Source organism: Miniopterus schreibersii (assembly GCF_964146895.1).
Source record: "Miniopterus schreibersii genome assembly, chromosome: 9".
In the NCBI taxonomy this organism is placed as follows: domain Eukaryota; kingdom Metazoa; phylum Chordata; class Mammalia; order Chiroptera; family Miniopteridae; genus Miniopterus; species Miniopterus schreibersii.
The window spans coordinates 81,410,263-81,433,310 of NC_138118.1; the positions used below are offsets into that span (position 1 = coordinate 81,410,263).

At 51.2% G+C, this 23,048-nt stretch overlaps 1 protein-coding gene across 1 annotated transcript in view; it reads right to left on the reverse strand.

Moving 5' to 3' along the window:
- Positions 1–15,160: 15,160 nt before the first annotated feature.
- DOCK4 (dedicator of cytokinesis 4) overlaps positions 15,161–23,048 on the reverse strand; it is a 202,843-nt gene continuing 194,955 nt past the window's right edge. Inside the window, exons 50-52 of the mRNA XM_081147753.1 lie at positions 22,637–22,750; positions 20,277–20,338; positions 15,161–17,794 (exon numbers count right to left, since the gene is read on the reverse strand). Of these exons, the coding sequence (XP_081003879.1) occupies positions 17,363–17,794; positions 20,277–20,338; positions 22,637–22,750 (608 nt within the window). The 3' untranslated portion in view covers positions 15,161–17,362. The remainder of the gene's footprint in view (positions 17,795–20,276; positions 20,339–22,636; positions 22,751–23,048) is intronic.

Genomic DNA, 23,048 nt, shown 5'->3' on the forward strand with positions numbered 1-23,048 from the left:
TGACGCCTCACGTTTTCGCTTTTGGAAGCTCTCTGCCCCGTCACTAGAGATAGTTTTGTTCCGGGCAGCAGGGGAGTAGTCAGGGAGAGTGGCCTTGAAAAGTGTCCCGGGACGAGCAGCCTAACTTGGCGCTATGTGAGCAGAGGAACCAAACTGTTTAAAAACCCACCAGGTCAGCCCCGCGGCTCTCGGTGCCCGGTTGAACGTTTCCGCAGGAAGGCCTCGCTGTGGCTGCTTGAGGGGGCGCTTGGGGGGCGGGGGTCCTATCAACCTGTCCCTGTGGAGCTAATGAAACGCTGACGCTCCACCCTGGCCCCGTGGCTCCGTCGGTCAGAGCGTCGTCCTGTGCACCAGAATTTTGCAGGTTCGATTCCTGGTCAGGGCACATACCCCGGTTGGGGGTTTGATCCCTGGTCGGGGAGCACAGAGGCGGTAAGCGATCGATGTTTCTCTCTCTCTCTCTCTCTCTCTTCCTCTCTCTCACTCTGCCCCTCTCCTCCCCCTTCCCCCCCAAAGGAAAAAAAATCAATAAAATTCTTAGAAAAAACACACTGATGTGCCTCCAATACCAGGCAACCCTAATGGCTTATGGAGCCACACGTGGCGTAAACACACGCGTCAAGCCGGAGCCACCTGTGCCCGAGGGGTGAGGCTAGCAGAGCGACCGGCTCCGGGGAAGGCCCCCGTGGTCCAGCCTTAGCCTCAGTTCTGCTGTTCTTTACACACCTGTGCACGCAGCCCCCGGGCCCTCAGGGGTACGACAGGGGACAGGTCACAGCCAAACGGGGACGTTCGGTGCCTTGGCCCCTGCAGACCCTGCGCAGCACAGTTGGCTCCAGGAACAGAGCTCCTTTCCAGACCTTTCCCTCTTTCCCTCGGTGCTGCAAGTGGCACCCGCCGAGGAGGGTGTCATGGGCCGGCATTTTAAGCTTCCTCTGTGCTGTTTGCTCCAGACTCCATTTCTGAGCTTGAAGTCCCAAGATCTGAGATGAAAAGGACTTTCCAGTCTGTTAGGGGAGCTCACGATGCCCCCGGTCCCAATCTCCCGGGGCGCCCACCTGCTGAGCGGCTGATTAGAGGAAGGCGGGAGAAATAAAGAGAAGCAGCTGTGCTGGGCTGGGCGGGGTCGGGGTGCAAGCTCACTATGGCTGAGCATCTATTTATTTTTCTATTTTTTCCCCTGGTAACCAGTTTCCCGGGGAGAAGGGGGAAACCCATCACCCCAGCCCAGCACCGTGCACCCCCCCAGGACCATGCGCAGGCGTGTCCTGCAGAGGACGGCGCAGGGAAACCTGGAGACCACTGCCCACTCTCTCCAAAAAGGACGTTAGGTTTCGGCCCTTCACCCCCCAACACCGTTGTCACCAGCGTCCTTTTGCCAGCTGTGGCAGGCACGCTGGAGACCAGCCCCGTCCGCTAACGCTTATGCCAGGAATTTTTGTCACATCTCCCGAGTGTGTCCACGTCTCTCAGGAACCTTACAGACACGGCGCACCTGCTGGCGATTCTCCCACACGGCTGTGCATCCGCGGGTTTGAGCAGATAGAGTGGAAGTCACAGGCGTCCCGTCTCTGGTCGCGTTTCTGGACAGATCAGGCTGGAAGGTGAGATCGCGGTGCCAGCCTGGAAGAAGGTTCTAGGGGGCCCCCCTCTGAGGTGTGGGCTGCGATTTCCTGAATCCTCACGTGGCGGGGAGCAGAGAGAGACAGGGAGCAGGCTGTCCAAGCCTTATAAGCACGATAACCCCATTCATGAAGGTCCCACCCTCCTGACCTAATTGTCTCCCATCACCCTGGGTGGGGGGAGAGTTAGGATCTCAACTTACAAATTTGTGGGGAGCACTAACATTCAGTCCACACCAGCAGAATTCAGTCTCCCAGGGCTTCTCCAACCACGTTCTGTAGGGTAGCTTCTCATTTACTCACGGTCAGCTACGTGGACATTAGAGCTGGGCTGCGAAAGCAACACTGACGACTAGAACAGGAGCGGATGTTGAACTTAAGCCGATTTCAAAACATTAATCAAGATCAGATTAGCCCTGGCCCGTGTGGCTCAGTTGGTTGAACCTGTGCACCAAAAGCTCGCAGGTTCGATCCCCGGTCAGGGCACGTGCCCGGGTTTCAGGCTCGATCCCCAGTAGGGGGCACGCAGGAGGCAGCCGGTCCATGTTTCTCTCTCATCATTGATGTTTCTCCCTCTCTCCCTTCCTCTCTCCCTAAGGTCAATAAACACATATTAAAAATAAATTCAAAAAAATCAGATTAGATATTCAGAATAATGGATACAAATACGTATCTGTAGGTACTGTACAAGGAGCAGTGACTTGATGGGAAGAGTCACCCCTGCTCCTGTGCGGGAGCCGCAGAGGCCTGGCCGTGGCGTCTGGAATTCTGGCAGAATCGGCACATCCGTCCCTCCTGCAGGGTGGAGCTCCACGTGCTGATTCTGAGTGACAGGAACAAATGTCACTCCAGCCACCGCCCGGGTGCCATGCCATCTTGTCCCTTGCTGGGGTACTGTGAAGCTTAATTAACGCCTGCGAAAACACTTGGAGGGCCTTATAGAGAAATTACTATGTAATTGCCAAAGATTCCTGCGAGGGGAAACGCTGGCAAAATTTACTGGGTGAAGAAGACGGTTTAATTGGTAAATCTTAGGCTTTGCTTTGAAAATTACATCAGACAGAAGTAAATGGATTTTTTAGCTACCCAAGAATAAAGGGCAGTTATCTTAAGAATAGTGGTCTATAAATCTTAGGTATTATTAAGTTTCATGGCTCAATTTAGTTTTGTTTAAATTCGTAATAATTGTACAAACCTAACCACCTACATTAAAACCATTCGTTACAGAGATTAAAATCTGTTTATATGACATCTATTTTTTTTTTTTTTTCAAAAGAGAGTGGAAGGGGGGAGAGAGAGAGAGAAACATTGATATGAGAGAGACACATCGATTGGTTGCCTCCCAAACGTGTCCAAACCAGGGCAGGGGATCAAGCCTGTAACCAAGGTATGTGCCCTTAGCTGGAATCGAACCCAGGACCCTTCAGTCCACAGGTGGACACTCTAACCACTGAGCCAAACCAGCCAGGGCTGACATCTGTTTCTTAAGCCCTAGTGATACAGATCTTAGTTTTCTATGAAATGCAACCAGGAAACACACCCCAGCCACCGAGATGGTAATTGCTTTTACCCTGAGGTCTTCCCATCACCATGTAGCTTTGATGCCCATGGGAGCTGCATGTGCTGTTAGATTACTTCTTGCAAAACTTGAGCAACATCTGTAACGTCTGGCATTTTATTAGTTTTCGCCTTTTTCTGCAGCAGGACATCTGAGCCGAAGTTGTTCCTCTGATAACACAATTTCATTAACATGAAACTTATAGTGGTTCCCCACCCCCCAGCCCATTTTATGGTCCAATGTTAATCTTAACCATCCAATCTCATTTCAGGGCTAATGGATTAAGTAGAATTGTTATTCTGTCTAATTCTCGGGAGCCAAGGTCTGCAAACCCCAATTACTGTGTGGCTGGGAGCTGGAGGCGAGGCGTTGGGCCTGCCCAGCTCAGGACTGAGCATGTTCACGGGTCCAGAGCAGCTTCTGCCTGCACATCCACCCTGCAGGAGCTGTCTCCACGAACACGCTGGGGTTTTTTCCGTTGTCACCGTCACCTCTTGGCTCAGTGTCATGACGGCACTGCCTCGAGAGTGCCACCTGCTATATTCCTTGTGATCGCATCAAGTCAGCCGTGCCCATGCCTTAGTTTCAGGTTGGGACTGATGTGACCATTGCACCCAGAGGGGGGAGGTAGGACTCATCTCACCGTCAAACCGCAGGCAGATGCAGCCCGAAGCTCTGTGTGCAGACACAGCTCTGGGCATCGGCAGGAAAGGGTGACCGGTTAGAAACGCCTCCCCTGGGCGCTGGAGCGGGGAGGGTCACCCTGGGTCCTGTGCATTCGCCCTGCCACCTGTCACCTCTCCTGGAGGAACTGTGTGCTCAGTCGTTTCCCAGTCAGCGCTCACACGCTCTGTATTTTCTCATTTTGTTTACAGCGCAACTGTCTTTGGGGTTTCGTGTTTCTCCTTTGGCAACTTGAGTCTTAAAACCTAAACCCAATTTAGTGAAGGTGCTGGGACACTCGATTTCTTCCCACATCTCAGTATTACCGACCTACCTAAGGTGCCATCAAATAGACAAGCCCAGGGACTTCATAGAAAAACAGCCGCTGAGAAGGTAGCCCATGTGAGATGTTAAAATCTGTTAAAAACACACTTCACAGCGAACCAATAAGGTTTTGCCCGGGTTTGTCTTCGTGATTCCCGAGTCCCCGACTGTTTGCCTCCAACTGCACAAATCCAGGAGCAAGTGATTACAGAATCCAATTGCAGTTTCACAGATAAAACTTTTCAAAGTTTGAAGACTGGCTTAGGGTTCGAAAACAACTTCAGTTGTTTGTTCTTAAGAATTTTACTTTTGACTTGTTGGCTAGAATTCAAGAAAAGTGATTTTAAAAATGTATGCATGTTTTTCAAAGCACCAAAATAATCTTTTTTTCTTCTTAAACTTAAGTAGGCCCCAGATACCAGTTTGCAAATGGGCTTCTAGCTCATATCTGAGGAGGCCGTATTTTCTAATATCCATACAGAAAATAAAATCCTTTCCCCTGTGGCTCTCTTTGATGTAAGTACAGAAGATGTTTGGCAGGAAGGGAATGAAAACACACATATATAAGCTTGCAATTAAAATGGTTAACACGTGTCCTAGAGTGGGGAGAGCAAAATAATTCTCTTCCTATAAAACCTGTCTTACAGGTAATTGAAGAAGACAAAGCTCTCAGATCTCTCTCACCTTTGTGAGCCTTTTATAGTTTGAATACTTTGTGTTTCATATTTGCATATGAATCTTCATGGAAAAAAAAATGTTGGTTCTGGAAACAAACATGATCTGCTCCAAATTATAATGTTTTCTCTCAGAGTTTTGCTTTTCTCAAGTACCCTAACCAAAGGTAACTGAAGTAAGAGAGGCAGCCCCAAGAGAAAGCGCATTTTAATTGCATTGATCTTATTTCATGAGGTTAAATACAATTGTTCCCCAAGTTATACATCATTTTCATGGAGGTTAATGTTGAGTCAGTATCTAATTTCGGCAGCTTCTCAAAGTGATCTGACCCGTTTCCCCCTGTCTACACGAGGATACTTATTGCTCATTCGAAATTCCAGTTCACGGCGTCTTATCCCAACTCATAAATAGCTGGATGTGTTTTTCATACATTGTGGTTCAAAAGAGGAGTGTGTGCTATTTAAGGAAAGAAACCTCAGAAGACTTCCACTTCTGAACTGTGGCAAACTTGACAACGACAAAAAGAGACAACTGTGGTTGCTCCAAAAGTTTTTAAAACATGGCCTTCCATCCTTCGACACACCTCCCATCCAGAGGTGAAGTCTGCACCCCTCCCATTGAATCTGGGCAGGTTTTAAAAGCTTCATCAATAACACTCAGCAGCCCAGCCAGTGTGGCTCAGCGGTTGAGCGTTGACCTAGGAACCAGGAGATCGAGGTTCGATTCCCAGTCAGGGCACATGCCCAGGTTGTGGGCTCGATCCCCAGCAGGGGGCGTGCAGGAGGCAGCCGATCAATGACACTCTCACCATTGATGTTTCTCTCTCTCTCCCTCTCCCTTCCACTCTCTGAAATCAATTAAAAAATATATTTTAAAAAAATAGCACTGAGCAGAAGTGACACTCGTGATCTATGGCCCTGGGACACAAAGGACCATGACGCTTGTTTGCTGAAACACTTGACCTTGAAAGAAGTTGGGCTACCTGGAGGGGCCCCGCATAAGGTTCCTGGCTGGGAGCTGTAGCTGGGGGCAGCCTTCCTGCCATTCTCATGAAGGTGGCAGACACGAGTGGGGAAGATGCCGGCCGCCAGTCCTTTGAGTCACCTCCAGCTATTCAGGTCTCCTCAGCGGAGGCCCTAGAAGCCATGAAACAGAGACAATCCACCCTCCTGGGGCCCTAGCGGGATCCACTAACAGGCTCCACGAGCACAATGAAACCATGGTAGCTGATGCCTCTGCGATCGGGAGTTAGCCACAGATCACGGGCATGTGACCTGGTCCCCGAGACAGGCGCTGTCCTCATAAAACCCACAACATGTGGCGTTGGTTTGGGGCCAGGTAGCAGAAGGAAGGTGATGGACTTAGAGGAACACGAGGTGAGATGCTGAAGGGAACTGAGAAAGCCCAGGGGAAGCTGGAGGAAAGAGGGCTCTGGTTAATATTGGTGAACTGCTTGGTAACACCGTTATTTAACCCAGTTCCTAAGATAAAACATTGATTTTTGGTAAAATAACATCGGCTAAGCTACTTCCTCAAACATTTCAAATTTGTTTCCACAAAATGACCAAAAATAATAATAATTTAAAAGTAACAGGAACAATTGTTGAATATGATATATCTTTGTAGTCCTTTTTAGAAAGCATTAGATAAACTTTGATATTTTACCTATAATCAATCACCCGTTACTTCTCAGAGAAACTTTCTTTGGGGCATATCAATACTATCCCAGTGGGGTTAAAACAGGTTCAGAGGCTGAGAAATTTGCTTTATAAGAAAATATAATCCATGGAGCTCTCAGGTCTGGGCTGGTGTGATTTTTATATGACAAAGCCAATTACAGGCACAGCCACTCTGCTCACCGAGCGCTAATTTAAGCTAACAACGTTTTCTATGTTCCCCGAGAACTCAGTCCTCTGCTGCTTGGCTGAGTAAAACTCTTTATGACTTCAAAGGGGAGTTCTGCCCACCTTAGCAACCAGATCATGTTTCTAGGCTTGTTACCCTTATGGGATCTTCCTCTGCCCTTCTTTTTAGTACCTTGATGTCTGAAAATTCTGATGGGCTCTGAATATGAACAGAGAGGGGCACCTCCCTTGCGAGTTGCACGAATGTCTTTCTCCTTTGCCTCAACTGCTTAAGTAGTTTCTAAGAAAAATTCTGGTGGCATACTCCTGAGAAATCCACATTGTCGTAGATATGATAACTTAAAAATATAGCCATAGGCATTTAAAATACTAGGGCAGCCCGGCCGGGCGTGGCTCAGCGGTTGAGCATTGACCTAGGATCCAGGCAATTGGGGTTCGATTCCCGGTCAGGGCACAGGCCCGGGTTGTGGGCTCGATCAGTGACTCATCATTGATGTTTCTCTCTCTCTCTCTCCCTCTTCTTTCCTCTCTCTGAAATCAATAAAGATATATAAAAAAAAAATTATTAAAAAAATAAAATACTAGGGCATTTGTTATATATGAAAAAATATAGCTCTGGCTGGTGTTGTTCGGCTGGTCGAGTGTCATCCCATGCACCAAGGGGTCACCGGTTTGATTTCCGATCAGGGCCCATACCCAGGTTGTGGGCTCCGTCCCCAGTAGAGGGTGTGCAGGAGGCAACCGATGGATGTTTCTCCCCCACATCAGTGTTTCTCTCTCTCTCCCTCTCCCTTCCTCTCTCTTTAAAAATCAATTTAAAAACAAAAACTAAAATGAGAAAAAAAGAACAATATATGGGCCAGAGTGTTGGCAGGCTGAGCAGATGCATGCGTTCCGTTTTCACTACTGCGCCGGTAAAGCTCTTTGAAGTGTGCGAATGGGTCCTGCAAGAGGGTAGGGAAGCCGTTCCAAAGCGTTCAGCTTCATCTCTAAAAAACCTGAGGTGCAGCCCATCGGCTCTTCCGATTCCTTTCCAGTGGGCAGCGCATGCTCGGTCTTCCTTAGCCCTCCGAAGAGAGCAGGGATCACACTTCCTCCCTTGGCAAGTCAAGGGCCAAATTTCACTCAACAGACATATGCAAATTGATGTTTTAGAGGAGGATGTCTTGAGAAGGTCAAGAGAAGGCCCCAAACTGCATTTGGCTTCAAAGGGCAAACAGGAGCTCCAGACTCATTTGTTTCCATCAGTACTTCGCTGCCCCCGCCACACACATGCCCTAATCAGATCCCGCAACTCAGGGCCCACGAGCGGGCCGCCCGAGCTCCCTGACTGGCTGCAGAGCTGAGAGTCGCGGGACTGACCTCGGTTCCCCTCCTGCCTGTCGTTTCATTCCAGTTGGGGAGAGTAAGACCAAACCCAGTTATCCGAGTTGCTTTCTTAATTAATAATTGAGACGATGTGGTCATGACTAAGTTTTTGGCCACCGAGGCCGGAACGGACTTATTAATGATGATCCATGATGACCGGGTGTTTCTTGACGGCTGATTTTTACCCGACAGTATGTGCTGGGCCTTTAACTGGATAAATATAGCTGACCGGCTGACCGCCCCATCGGCTGTCGTCTCCCCCTGGTGGAACACGCCACTCCCCCCGCCCAAGAAACTGGAAACCCTGCTCGGCCGGCCCGCCCGCGCCTGACCACCCTCCGCCGGCGCAGGGGCTGTTCATACCTCCCAGCCTATTTTTAGCCCCGTGACCAAAATCAGTTTCCAAAGCCAGTGGATGGGGGTCTAAGCAATTCCACCCTTGCTCCAAACTAAAGGGGGGAAACGAGGCCCCTTCCCTTTGGCTCAGTCAGTAACTAGCTTCCTAGCAAAGAACTCTGAGGCTCCGAGCCCTCGCTTTGCCCGCCCGCCCGCCCGCGGCAGCTGCAGTGACACAGGCAGGGCAGTGGAGCTGCTGCACCCGGCCCAGGTCCCCTTCAGGACTGGGGTGTGCGTGTCCCCGGCTGCTGGGAGCGGGGCATGAAGGGCACACGGGTGTGTCTCCCTCCCCCCCACCGCAGGAACTGCCCTCAGCGCCCCCGGAGCTGCCCCAGTCTCAGCCCCCTGACCCCTGCTCCAGGGCTCCCCGCGGGAGCAGCTGAGGCCCCTTGGCCAGGGCATCTCAGTTCATTTTCCCCCCTGTTTCCCTGGGGAACAGCCAGGTTCCCGAGTTCCCCAGTGTAAGCCCTGGACCCAGGCCTGTTGCCCGGCCGGAGTCTGCTCCTGGCCACCGAGCTACAAAACACAGCGACGCCACGGAGCTTGCTGCCCTAAGACTGACTCCGCATTTCCCGTGTCTTCCGAGGGGCGAGAGAGGCCGTGGGCTTATTCGGCACCTTGTTATGGCTGCAGCCTGGTGAGGGCGACCCTTCATCTGGACTAGTCACACCCTCAATGTGTATGTTTGTAGCAGATACAACTAAAACACTCATGCGTTCAGTCAAGGATTTCAAGGGCACAGATGACCTTGGACTGCCCCCTGTCCATGTCCTGTCCGTTCCTATGGAGTGTCTCTCCTCCCTCCCCTGTGCTCCTCTCTGACTCTTAGCAGCTCCCCTAAGGTATGCTTTTGCTCCCAGTATAGAGTATATACTTCATGAGTTTGGTTTTGGACAAACCTGAGGTCCTCGTAAGATATTCCACCAGAGGTGCGGAGCAGGCTCTCGGATAGAGCAAGTGGGATGCCCAGAAGAAATGTGGGTGTTGGCGTAGAACCGCTATATGAAACGGTGGGGATGGGCGAGGTCATCTAGGGAGAGAGGAAAGAGAGGGAAGTGGGTTAGCATGAGCTTGGACTTATTTTGAAGACTTTTTTGCCTCATTCTGTGGGTTATCTTTTCACTTTCTTACCGGTAGGTACCCTTTGAGGTCCAGCTTCTGTTTTTAATTTTGTGGCCTGTGCTTTGGGTGTCATGGCCAACTGGTCAACCGTGCTTTGAGTCCCAGCGGAGACGGGATAAAGGAAAGGCAGAGAAATTAACCACAGATTTGGCAACAAGGAAGCTACCTTTGACCTTGGAAGAAGGTTTAGAAAGTGTTGGGGTTGGACCCCTGCTGGAGTAAGTGGTGAAAGACCAAGAACAGCCCAGCAACTCCTAGTCCTGAGGTGCATGGGGCACAAGAGAGAGAAAGGCCTCTATTTGAGAGGGCAGCAACTTGCAGGGGAGGTGTCCCCCAAGATGTCAGTTTTTAGGCAAGACAAGGGAGTCAAGGGATGTTCAGGAAAGAGATTAAAGTCATAGGACAGTGTGTTGACCAATGTTTGGAAGTTAGAGGAGGCAAAGGAAAGGGTTGGGGGCTGGTGTATGGTTGGTAGATGGGGTCACTCGGGGGGGGGAGGGATCCTGGAATGAATTTCAGTTGATCCTCTGTCTTTGCATCGCTAAGGAAACACTCAAAATCCTGAGGTGATGGATCCAGCTGGAGACCTCTGACCGCCAGGATCGAGGGGAGTAGGGTCCGGCGCTCTCGGCTCACGCGGTGGGACATTCTATGCCCCCCGCCAATGCTACCCGCAATGGAGGCTCCCCTGTTGGGAATGGAGATCGGATTCTGCGTTATTACTGCCCCCAAAACCACAAACATCAGCTACATAGAGTATTTGTTAAAGTTTTTGTGTCTACTTTGAAAGAGTGTTTTAGATGAGATCCTCTAGGCCAGGTGACAGATTCCGTATCCAGTCAAGGGCTCATATAAATATCTGACATGCTGTCACTTCCAGCTGGATGCTTGATCTGGATGGTTTGAGGTCTGAATTAGATCAGCCTAGATTTTGGGGGGGAGAGTGTGATCTTCAAAAGTAGTTTTAAGGTGTCATATATTTTTAGTGTTTTTAACACACACACAAAATGACGACTCATTGAAAATAGTGTTTCCCGTGTATGTAAAAATATGCTAAATGCCTTCTTTGATTTCTCCCATTCTACCTCCGGCTGCTGACTGCAGCACAGAAACTAAGCACCAAGCCCCCGGCAAACGTGGATTCATTTCACCTACACAAACTCGCCTCGATTCTCTAATTCAAATTCCACAAGGGTTGGTTGGGTTTCCTCCTAAGGTGCTTCAAGACTGTGGCTTAAATTTGATAGAAGTTTTTGGTGTGTTTTTTAATCCCCACGTAATAATCCAGATATTCCTGGATGGGTACATGGCTCTGGTCATAACCAGCCATCTATGTTCCCAATGTGTGGCTCCCATCTCTAGGCCCAAGGCCACTGCTACAGTTCTTTCTATTTCCAACCTGGGGTTTGTGACTTGTCCTTTGAAGGATATCGTTGAAGCCCTGGGGGTTGGCGAGTTCTCCTTTTGAAATGTGAGAAAATGAACTCGGAGGGTATTTATGAACGTAGAAGAGGCTCACGATGACTGTTGAGTGGCTTCAGAATGACTTAGGAAGGCAGGGAAGCCCACAGGTCAGAGCGACACACAGCTCGCTTTCCGTGGTCTGTCTGCTGAGCAGCATCGGGGAGCTGGGTCTGGTTGTAATTCAAAAGGAAAACGGGAGTCTGTTTCTTCCCAGTGCTGTCTGGTCTGGTGAGCACCGCGGTTTGTGGCCAATGGTCACATGAAAAAAAATGTGACCTTATATTTAAGCTAGTGATTCCAAATGAGGCACAAATGACCGACACTACTCATGGTGGGAAATACGAAAGGGGCTCCACGTAAAATCCAACCATTGAGGCCTCTGGTGGCCGCCTCGGCTCCTCAGGCCCTGCAGCCTGGTTGTAGCCCGTGTGGCGTCACCGGCTCTCTGGGCTCCTTACGTTGACGGGGTCCCAAGGCTGTGGGAACCAGCCTGTTTATCTGCCTGTTAACATATTTCCTCCCTTCCTTTCCAACACTTATTCCTCTTAAGAGTGTCTTATTATTTTATAGAGCAATTCACACGAATCCTTTATAAAGGTATTAACATTGTCACATCTGATGCAGGTGATTTTTTTCATCTTTACTGTTGAGAGTATTACGGATGTCTCCCAGAGGCAAGTGATTCTTTAGTCTGTTGTTTGCTCTTTTTATCTTGGCTACTTTTTCCTTTGACTTACACACGTTTTAAAATTGAATTCAGGGAATTCTGCCCTTTAGCCAGGACTGTTGTTTGTGCCCAAGTAAGTCACACCAAGACCTGTGTGTGCTTTTTGTTTTTTTTCCAGAATGAGAAAATTCACATTATCGACACAAAAGGAACCTGCCAACAGGTGACACTTGTAGAGTTCCTTTCAGAAGTCAGTCTGGGTTTTGTTTCTGGCTGCTTGGTGCTGTTAGAGAACAAACCTGCTGCAAAAGACTCCCGGGGATCCCAGCTCCCCTGGTTCTCTGCCAACACTTTCGCTCCAGGATGAGTTTCCCGCAGTCCAGGCCCCCCCCCATTACCTGCCGCACACAGTCCTGCGAGCGGATGCTCGGCTGCAGACTCGGCACCGATCCGCGGGGGACCCCAGCTCGGCTCAGGTCCTACAGAGGAGGGGAAAGGAAGCAGAGGAGGGGAACCAGCGTGAGGGGCCTGAATTTCGTAGAAACCTTTCCTCAGTCTCTTCGCGTGCAGCACAGTCACCCGCGCCCGCGTTCTACAAAGCCTTGCACGAAACAGGACCGCCCTGCCCCCTCCCTGCCCCCTCCCTGTCCCCAGGCGTCTTCACTCCCGGGGGCAATTTTTCTCAATTCTAAAAATTATTACTTAATGGTTACCCATCTGTCTCTCTCAATGAAAAGCATCTTAAATGGCCACGTTTTGGTTGTCTTTCCCTAATTTTAGGCTTTCTCCGCTGACCCCTGTAAGGAAGGCTGAGTTCATTCTCATGCACACGTCTCCCTGCCCTTGTCCCTGCCACACGGCTCCTGGGGGCCTCGGCGCTGCGCCCCCCACGCGGTCGGCGCTCGCGGTCTCTGTAAACCCCGTCTGTTGTTGGCGTTGGCTCCCTTCGCTTGTGCGGCCCCCTGGGCACCCGCCTCACCCGCCCTCGGCTCTCCCACGGAGCCGATTTCCTCGCGGGGGCCCAGACGCGTCGGGCGTTGCGCCAGCTTCCTGCCCTCCGGGACGGGTCACTCGGGGGACTGGGGTTACCGTGACTGCTGGGGCTCCTTCCTCGCCTCGAGGCTCTCGGCTCCTTCCGTTTGTGAATGAGGGCAGCCTGGGGACAGGCGAGGCACCTGCGCTCAGCACGTGGGGATTTTCCAGTTTTCCAGACAAACAGGATGTGAAATGCCTTCCCGGCCACCTTCTTCTCTGGGGTGAAGTATTTCCAGCAGGCGTTTTCTAAGCCCCCACGCCTGGTACTGTGCCGTGTTCGTGTCTCTCCTTTTCATTTCCTTTACAAGCACATCAGTTTCCTTAGCACAGGATTTTGCAAAACACTTAATTGGCTATTAGCATTTTCTCGAATTTTGGGCAAGGCAGCAATATTTCCTTCCCACGTAGCAAAAACCGCTGCACCCGTAGCAACATCCAGTCTTGGAAAAATGCTGCCAGTGGCACTCAAGTGGGTACAACACTTTTGGGAAATAATTTGTCAATATGCAAGAGAACTACAAAAAATCATCATTCCTTTGCCTCTGCGATTTTCGTCTAGGAACCTATTCTAAGGACAGAAACCAAAACATGGCAGAAGCTGTCCGTGACAATAGTCACGACGGCATTATTTGTACTAGTGAGAAACTCAAAACAATATGATGTCCATTAATAGGGCAACGGCTAAAATGTGCAATACAGACTGTGCTTTTTGCGTACATGTAATAATACAAAAGTAAATATTTACGGAACAGTAAACAGAAAACGCGTAGACCGCCCATGGACACCGCGATGACAACCATGTAAAAGGTACACGCTGAGAACTGAAACCATCGGCTCCATCCAGCTCACATCCGCGGGAACAAGACTCACTATTCCCACGTCTGTGGGCGCAGCTTTACTCTTCCCGGCGTCTCCTGACCGGGCAAATGACTTCATTGTCCACAACAGGAACTTCTCAACAGACGCATCGCGTCGCTGACAGAAAGCATCAGTGAACAGGGCATGTCGTAGGACCCTGTGAACCTGTGAACTCAAAGTCCCTGCCTTGCTGTTTCTACCCACCCCGGACAATTACATCATGGTCTTCACCCAATCTCAAGGCCCGCTCATGAAAAGACCCACCGTGCCAGCCAGTGTGGCCCAGTGGTTGAGCACCGACCCACAAACCAAGAGGTTGCTGGTTCGATTCCTGGTCAGGACACATGCCCAGGTTGCGGGCTCGATCCCCAGTAGGGGGTGTGCAGGAGGCAACCCATCAAAGAATCTCATCATTAATGTTTCTATCTCTCTCTCCGTCTCTAAAAAAATAAAATAAAATAAATCTTAAAAAGACCCACCTTAAAGCCCCCACATTTCAATGAAATCTGGTCTTGCTCCCCTCACCCCAGGGAGACGCTGGCAGAGCTGCGTGGAGGGGGCGCTCCCCCTATGGCAGTGAGCTCAGCTCTTACCGACCACGCGCTGTGATATTTGGGGAACCAGCACTCAACAAGGTGGAAACACTACACAACATGTAGATGCAGAAAAAGACTAAAGGAGTCTGTAAAAATAGAAATAGTTATGTTAGGGAGATGGCGTTCTGTGATTTTTTTCAAAACTTTTTTAATAGTATTCTTAGGTAAGGAGGGCCAAGGTGATCTCGGTCAATAACTAAAGAGTTCACTTTGGCACAGGCCACCCTGAGCGCGTAAGGCTTGAATGAAAACCGGGCGGTGCAACGTGCTATCGATCTGTAGAACGATCGATAACAACCCGAGAGAACACCACCTACATGGCAAGCAGAGCTATTCATATTGTAATGGTGCTTGTAGAATCGAAACCCTGATGAGCTCAGCCGTAATGAGCAGGATCCAGAAATGCTCTAAAATCACTCAGTGAATGTTGGAAACAATCGGGAGGACATTGACAACGGCCTTTAAATGGTTTTGGCATTTAATGGGACAGCGGCTTTAGACAAAGGCTTGCTCAGCACTGAGTTACGTCAATGCCATAAGCCTGGCAGCACAGCAGCGCCTCCCGAAACAGAGCCAGGATTTACAAACAGACGTCCTGTAGTCGATGTGTTTTGCAGGGTTTCTCAGATGTATTCCCTACGTTTGGCAGTAAATCCACTCCGTGTCGCGTTTTCTAATGCAATCAAACTTGGATGGTTGGACTTGTTAAATGGATTCTGGTTAGTAAATGTTCCCTTGTCTACTGATGCTAACCTACACTGTTCCCTTTTCAACCTTCGTTCTCACGGCATAAATAGGCTTTGTCAGCAGGGGAAGTGCATAAACCAAGGCAAAACCACCACAAAAGACAAAGACGTCTGAAAATGTCACTGTGCTACGACCACGAGATGTGTACAGCTCCTGCCCCGGGTCCAGACATACCGATGACAAGAAGAAAGACGGAAATATCAAGATTAATCAGGTAATTTTATTTAACATTCACCATTCAGCAGCAACCAATAGGAACATCTGAGCTGACAGGATCTCCCGACGTGTTCTGCTAAATAGCTGCATCAGATATACACCCACATGATCAACTGTTCATTGCAAATTTTTTTTTTAAATGGCTTCAAGAGCAAATAACACTGATTTATACTGTGCCCAAGCACGAGTCAACAAATCTATTAAATTACAGAGGAAAAGGGAAGCAGAGAAGCTTTGTTAACTTATGCATGTCCCCTTATTTAAATGAAGGGGTTTACTTCTTCCAAGAAACAGAAATACGGAGCTTCCTATGTATATTATGTGTGTCTCTATATATTTTAAGGGTGTGATTACAAACACAAAGTGTTATCATCAAAAGCGAAAGCTAGTTCAAGAAATTTCTGACTGGAAAACTTGCAAGGTACAAAGCTAAAATTTATAGGCTCCTTTTCTCAATTATGAATACCTTCACTAAACATAAATATCTTAACATATATTAATTTTTCTGACATTCAAAATTGTAAAGTCAATATGGCAGAATTATTGTTAAAAGCACATATGTACAAATATTCTTTTTTTTCCCCATACATAAAGTATTTGGCATAATTATAACACTCATACTGCATCCACAACTGTTTGCTTTTATTTTTACTGGGGTTTTTTTGTTTGTTTGTTTTTTGTTTTTTACACATAATGGTTCTCTCTTATTAAAATTAACCAGTTATGTACAAAAATACTTGAACATTTATTATAGAAAACCTCTATAACCAGCCTCAACAGCGTATACCTGCTGAAAGGTTTCACTAAGGGAGTATAAAAGTGGTCACTGCCTTCCAGGTGAGCTGTCGACAACGGACACAGTTAAACTAAAATGAGCTTCCCAACAAAGAGGGAAAATATTTAACAGCGTGATTTAAAATACAGTTCATCTCTATTGTCAATTGAGTGTTACAAACAGTCAGTTAAAGAAAAGGCGAAGATACAAAATACATTACTACCCACAAGGTGCTTTGCTCCTGTGCCCACCGCGTGGCACTGGCATCCCCACCTAGGTCTAGGATGCGGTGTTCACCAGTCAGGCTAGAAAGGTCTGCAGCCGTCCATCCGTCCACAAGGGGACCAGAGGACAGCCAGGAAGACAAGCCCCCCTGGTAGGGGCGGGAGTGGGGGGGTGAGGGATCTTTTATTTTGTGCGCAGGATTGAAAGCTAATGCCCTTGCCTACTGGTTGTCCTTCTGCCATTTATTCATGCTAATCTATTTTCTCTAAGGACTTTTTTCTTCATTTACGCTATCGATTTAATACTGTCCTGTATCGATTCCTGAATTCTCGCTAATGGGACCCATTAATTTGTGCCTGTTTACTACACGGACATCGGCTCTTCTTTAGTGACAAATCTGGTCGAGGAAACTATCAAGGAAGGAAGCCCAAGCTTCAGGTCAATGTTTCTCCAGGGGTCTGTTACTTAATCTGGCTTCGTCTCGAAAGTAAATTGCACCTTGAAGGGAAATACAGTAGACGCCCTGGTGTCAGGTATTAAAGGCCTGACCGAGCGATTCACAGAGGAGACTTTTAAGGGTGTAGCCGGCTCTCGTATGTCAAAAGCAACCGACCTCAAAGGAGTATTTTTGTCTTAAGAAAAAAAAATCAAGTTCCAGTCCCATCCCTGTGACCCCTGAAGTATTCTGTCTGAACAGCCTGCTTTCACTTTTAATGCTGATGCTGAGCATCGGTCGGCCCGCCCGCGCGAGGGGCCGGAAATCTCACCCCCTTCCCGACACCTTCTCAAGTAAGGACCGTGCGTTAGGATGTGCGTCGACTTCAGCTTTCTCAGAGTATCAAGTATCCGGTAAAAAATATACATCATCCCGCGTGGTATTGTTCGACAATACTGCATTGGTTTTAACATTAGACTACGTAAAAAAAGTGAACATAAAAAGATACAAAAGAAGTCGTCTGGGTCACTGTCACTTCCAAACGGAAACAGTTTCCGCGGAACTCAGCCGCACTTCATGTAACATCAGTAACGTTTAATATTGTGCAACATATTAACAAGCAGGTGTTAACCCCATCCATGGAAAGACAAGTCTAAGTTATTAAAGTGCCTACGCTAAACGTCCTCTCGTCACACTTCTTGGTCTCCTGTAAACGGCAGAGGGTTCATCGCAGGTGGACGGAAAAGTGCCTTAGAGCTGAGAGACCTTCCTGGGCAGGGGCCTGGGCCGCGGGCCGGGGTCAGTCCTCCGGGCGCCGTTCTCCAGGTGGCCGGCGCGCGCCGCCAGGGGCTTGGGGGGCAAGGCGGGCGGCTCGGGGGTGACGGGGATGGACAGGCTGTGAGGTAGCGGGACGGGGCGCCGCAGAGTCCGCTCGTAGACGCTGTAGGGCGGGGGCGTCTTGCTGTCCTTGCGCACGGGCTCCTCGGGCCCGCCGTAGCCGGACCCCGACCCCGGCGCCGAGGGGTCGTTCACCTGGCTCTCAAAGCCCGAGGTCTCCGACGTGCTGCACCGGCTGAGCGAGGAGATGCCGCTGCTGCAGCTGCCCGACAGCACCGGGGAGTTGGAGAGCAGGCCGGGCGAGTGGTACTCCACCGGGGAGGGCGTGAAGGACTGCCCCGGGCCCTGCTCGGGGGGGAGGACACGGGGGGGGGGGGGGAGAGGGGGGGAGGAGCGAGGGGCACACACGGCAGAGTCAAGCCCCGGCGTGGGCCGCACGCGCACCCCACTGAGTCCACGTGCGGAAGCCCTCACTCACCCCCAGCACCTCGACCTCGGACGGGCCTGTGTTTGGAGGCAGGGCCCTCAGAGAGCTGGCTACCTTAAAATGAGGCCTGGGGTGAGCCCTGATCTAATCTGCGTGTTGTCCTTAGCAGAGGAGGGCACTTGGACACACACCCACCCAAAGCACAGAGAAAAGACCACGTTGAGATGCGGGAGAAGGTGCCCTGGGAGACGCCCAGCCCCGCAGCACCGTGATCCTGGACTTACAGCCTCCAGAACAGTAAGAGAATAAATTTTGTTGTTTAAGGCAGATTCCTGGCATTTCATAAAGAACTGGAACTTCCAGCAACAATCGTTCGGTTTCTCTTAATCTTTTGAAGCTGAGCAGGGCTGTTCCCTTCCCTGGGTCATGAGTTCGTCCCTTTACCGCAGTCCCCACCAGGCCACAAGGCGCTCCGCCTCCCTCTCTCTGTTAGCCGTCCAGCCCCGGTGGCATCTGAATATGCTCATCCCCTAACTGGTGTCTTAGGAAAAATACTCTGTGGGAAGCAGGTTCCCCTGGAAAAGGCTGCACCCCTATGTTCTCCTTGAGGCCCGTCAGAGCACGTCAGCAGGGTCAAGCCCTACAATAAAGGAACCTGGACGACTTCGTTCAGCCCACTGTTTTCTGCACAGAGGTGACCACGGACCCTTGTTTCTGTTCATCACATAATGGCCTATAAACTGAATGTTCCACTGAACACACTTTGAAAATTGTCACCCTGGACCAACTTGACCCTGGTCTCTCTTTTTAAACAAAATAGCCCTGGGAGACAAATCCTTTCATTTAGGGGATGCCTAAAATTAAGCCTGGCTAATCGAGAGGTCCAAATTCACTAGTTTTTGTCAAAAATGAGGCCAAAAGTTCAAAATAATGCCGGTGAGCTCAGTCCTCTCCACAGGGTTAACTCCATCACTTAATTCCTGAAAAAACCTTCTCTGGTTAAGGCAGCAAACTGCACGCTAGTCCCAGCAGAGCGAGGACTCAGCGCAGAGCGCCCTCTCCTGGAACCCAGGGGTCATGACACACGCTGCGTCCACTCTCTCCTCAGACCCCCGTGAAGACGTGGCCGCAGGAAGGACAGCCAGCGAGAACAGACGCGGGTCGCTGAACAGGACGATCGGCAGCTACTGAGACATCTTCACCCCTTCAGTTCTCCCATGTGTAAGCACCAACCTCTAGGACTTATCTCATTACTACTCTGCAACATCGAGGTTCATTCCGCAGCACCCAGTGGGAGGTAGCTCGTGGCGCGTGGGCCAGCGAGAAGCGTGGAAAGGCCACCGCCACGTGGCTTTCTCTCCCTCCCGTCACATGAAGACGACAGTCTCTGCTGCAGAGCAAACCCAGCCCACGGACTCGCGTCACCGCTGCAGGCGGAGCGGCCACAAAACCAGCAAGAAAGCTGCACTCGCCCGCCGATGTCCGTGTCAGAAACGTGGACCACGCAGAGGAAAGCACGCGTCTCTGCAGTTTCCTGCATCTCTGTGGTCTGGTTTTTCAGAGTCTCAATTTCTGTGAGCAGCTGCTGCGCCCGATGGCTCACGACCTGTCCTTTCCTTTCGTGTCAGCTAGAAACATGCACGACGGGCGGGGCCGTGAAGGCACCGCTCGCTCAGCTACGAACCCATTCCTGTGACCTCAAGGCTGCCTCTGCTGACGGGCTCTGAGCACCAGCGTCCCTAGGCACTGACCATCCCCACAGCCCGTCTAACCGATCCAGTGACGGAAGAGCATTCTTGACCTTCCTGAGGGGTTCTGTACGTTTAGAGAGGTCAACAGCCCGTGTCGACAAACCAAGTCAACGTCTGGCCTGTAAAGCTTCCCCGGTTGCTCCCTGGAAATGTAAAGAGTCATTGCACTGCCTTGTTTCTCACCAATGGGCTCGAAAGCCTTGGTGGGGGAGAGGAAGAGAGAAGACCCTGGGGTTTGGATCTGTCAGAGGGGCGGGGCTGCTGACAAGGGTAAAAGGCCCAGACAGCACTGAGTAGACCTTGATGGCTGACGTCGATTTAAGGGTTTTGTGTGTGTTTTAATGTCCCTTCAACCAAAAGGCCCGGCTGGACATATCCTAGGTCACGGGACCGTATTTCCTACCTGATTCAGGGGGCATCTCACCCCGGCCCACACAGCCTCACTGGCACCACTTGCAGAACAAGGTAATAACCTGAAGGGAGGCGGCTCCCCACGGGGAAAGCCCAGGGCTGCGTCCCTACCCAGCCTCCTGTGTTCTCTGCCTGCCCCGTGCAGACGGAAGCCCCTCGCTGATGGGCGGGGGGGGGGTCTCAAGGGAAAAAGGGTCATGGGGCCCGTCTGCGGCCCCAGTTAAATAAGAGCCCCTACCTTCAGCGGAGACCGCCCGGCAGGCGAGGGGGATACCGACGTCGTGTGTCTTGCAGGTGAAGCTGCAGAGAGACAGAGCATTTCAGTTCAGAAAAACCAGCCCGCGGAGGATCTGCAGATGCCCCCTGTGTGTGCAAACCCGTCCAGGTGACCCGGGGCACAAGGGCCTCCTGGGCGAGGGCAGTGGGGAAGCGACTAAACGACACCGGCCCGAAGGACGGCAGGGTCCAGACTGGGGCAGCGAGTGAAAAGTCACAGCGCTTGGGGTGCTTCAACCAGAGGGGCAGGGCCCCACACTAGCAGAAAACCCTTGGCCACGGCCATCCGAGAGGTGAGGAGTGTCCCATGGGCCCCCCATGCCTGCTTTCATTCAGGTCCTCCCCCTGGCCCTGGGATGGGGGTGGCTCCCTACAGATTTCATCCTTGTGCAGCGAGGTCCTCGCTCGCTCGCTCTGTTTCCCACACTGGACTGTCCAGCCCTAAGTCGGGGACACTTGAGGGTCCAGCCCTCCGCCTGGACGCAGCACATGCGATCAATGGGCCGCTCTGTGTGCACTGCTGAGGGTCGGCCCGTCTCTCCCAGGCACAGCCAGGGGACAGCCAGGGCACAGCCTCGGCGCGCCCACGTCTGCCACAGTGCTGCCACACGGCGAGTGCGGACACGTCTCCTAACTCCACAGACACGGCTGTCCGTGAGTTCGGGGTCGGCTGCTCTGTTGTGAGCCGCTGTCCTCCCAGATGTCGCCATGAGGTTTATAACTCACAAGAAAACCACAGAGAGGCTGAAGCGGAGACAGACGGATAGTCACAGATCCCCCCCCCACAGTGACCACAGGTGACGACAGAGTACAGGCCGGGAGAGCGCTCAGTGCAGAAGGGAGGCAGCCACGGCCGGTAAGCTGCAGAGGCAAGGCCACCTGTGTGCCCCGGGCCCGGGGTCAGGGAGAGGGGTCCCGTATCACAGGGCGGGAGGTGCAATCCCCGCCTGGCACGCTAGGGCACGCTGTGGGCACCTGTCCTGTTCTGGCCTCTCCGCTGTGGGCAGGGATCGTGGAAGGAAATCGTGTCCGCCTAGGGAACCAGGTTCCCACTGGGAGCTGGACGTCCACCGCCTCTGGGGCCGGGGTCGAGGTTCACTGCAGCTCGGGCCCTTTTCCCGACTCAGGCGTCCAGTGGTCCCCCCGTGGACCTGCACCCACTCACATCCACAGAGCTGTCTCTTTAGAAAGGAGTCCTCCCTGGAGCCTCAACTAGTTCTATCAGGACCGTGTCTACAAGTCTGAACGGGCCTGTGGACCTAACCGCCACCAGCGTGACCGCTGCTTTGGGAAGCACTTTTCCAGTTCCCACCTTGAGCCACACGACCAGGTTTCCACTGCAGAACACAAGTCACCTGGTCGATGAGCCCTCACCTCCCGGCCACGGCGATGCCCTCGGGCAGAACAGCAACTAAGCCCAGGCCTCTCTGGCTCTGTTTAAAGAGCTCATGGCCTTTCAAAGCCCGCTGGTGACATTTAGCTTCGGCAACTACTGAACAAACTGGGCGGCACATTGTTTATTTTTAAAAAAAGGCACTTTCCTCTTCTCGGTGAAAAAAGAAAGATGCTAAAATGCAGCCCATGAAACAGGATCCTCCCGAAAAGTCCACGAAGGAAACAGGATCCGATTTCCTCCTACCACTCGGACAGCTGTGTCTGCAAAGCCTCCAACCTGCTCTCGACACACGTCTGTGTTGGAAACTCTGTCCCCAGGACCAGGGTCGGGGGAGCCGGCGGAGGGGCCAGGCCCCTCTTAACGAAGAACCGAATGTAGCTCACCAAGCGAAGGGCTTTCCCGGAGGAAAGGGGCCCTGTTGCTGCTCTCAACTCCCAAAGGAAAATAATCTCCAGTGGTTCTGGACATCTAAGCCAACCCTCTGAGGAATGACTGTGAGACAGTCCCCTCCAAGCAGCAGACGGCCGTGGCTGTGCGCGGTGGCTCCCCCCCGCCCGTCAAAGTTACAGTCAGTTCTGGTCAGGGCGGCCTGAAGCTCCGGCACCAGCCCCACGTGAGACGGAAGAGAGCGAGTTAGAGGCTGAGAGCATGAGGGGCTCCGGGAGACCACACAGGTGGCTTCCAAGGTTAGTCCCAGCCCACAGCTTGAGGGTGGCGTCCGTCTGGGAGAACGTGCTACAGTGTCTGTCTATGGAGCTTAGTGTAGCAGGAGCTCAGCAAAGAGGAAACATTGTAACCGAATTACGCAGCTACTGAGGTTCCCACCTTCCAAAGCGCCTGCCTTTCTCTGAGCAACTCACAAGCTGCGGCAGCTGGTGAAAGTTATTACTGTACACAAGTGGTCGTGAAATCCTTCAGATACCCACCGGTCTGTGTGGGTCTCGGAGGGACAGGGGGGGACAGCAGTTTCCCGCTATCCGACATGCTCTTGGCTTCCTTGCCACTGTCCAGGCTCCAGCTGCTAGGGGTGGGGTTCACAGCTGGAAGGAAACAACACAGCTAAAAACACTCTGCCCTTCGGACACCTGAGAGCTCAGAAGAAAGTCAGAATTATCCAGAATGAAAAAAATCAACTGGATTTAATAATAATAATTTTTTAAAAACCAGGAACACTCTTATTATTTATTAAACCTTCACTTAATTGCCTACCTCACGGTGACAGCTGGCATTTATTAAATTGGGCGATGCCATGTCTGTTTATTGCTCTCAAGCCGTCAAACAGAACTACAGATCTCCACACGCACAGCGCAGGGACTTGTTGAGAACCACGAATGTGTT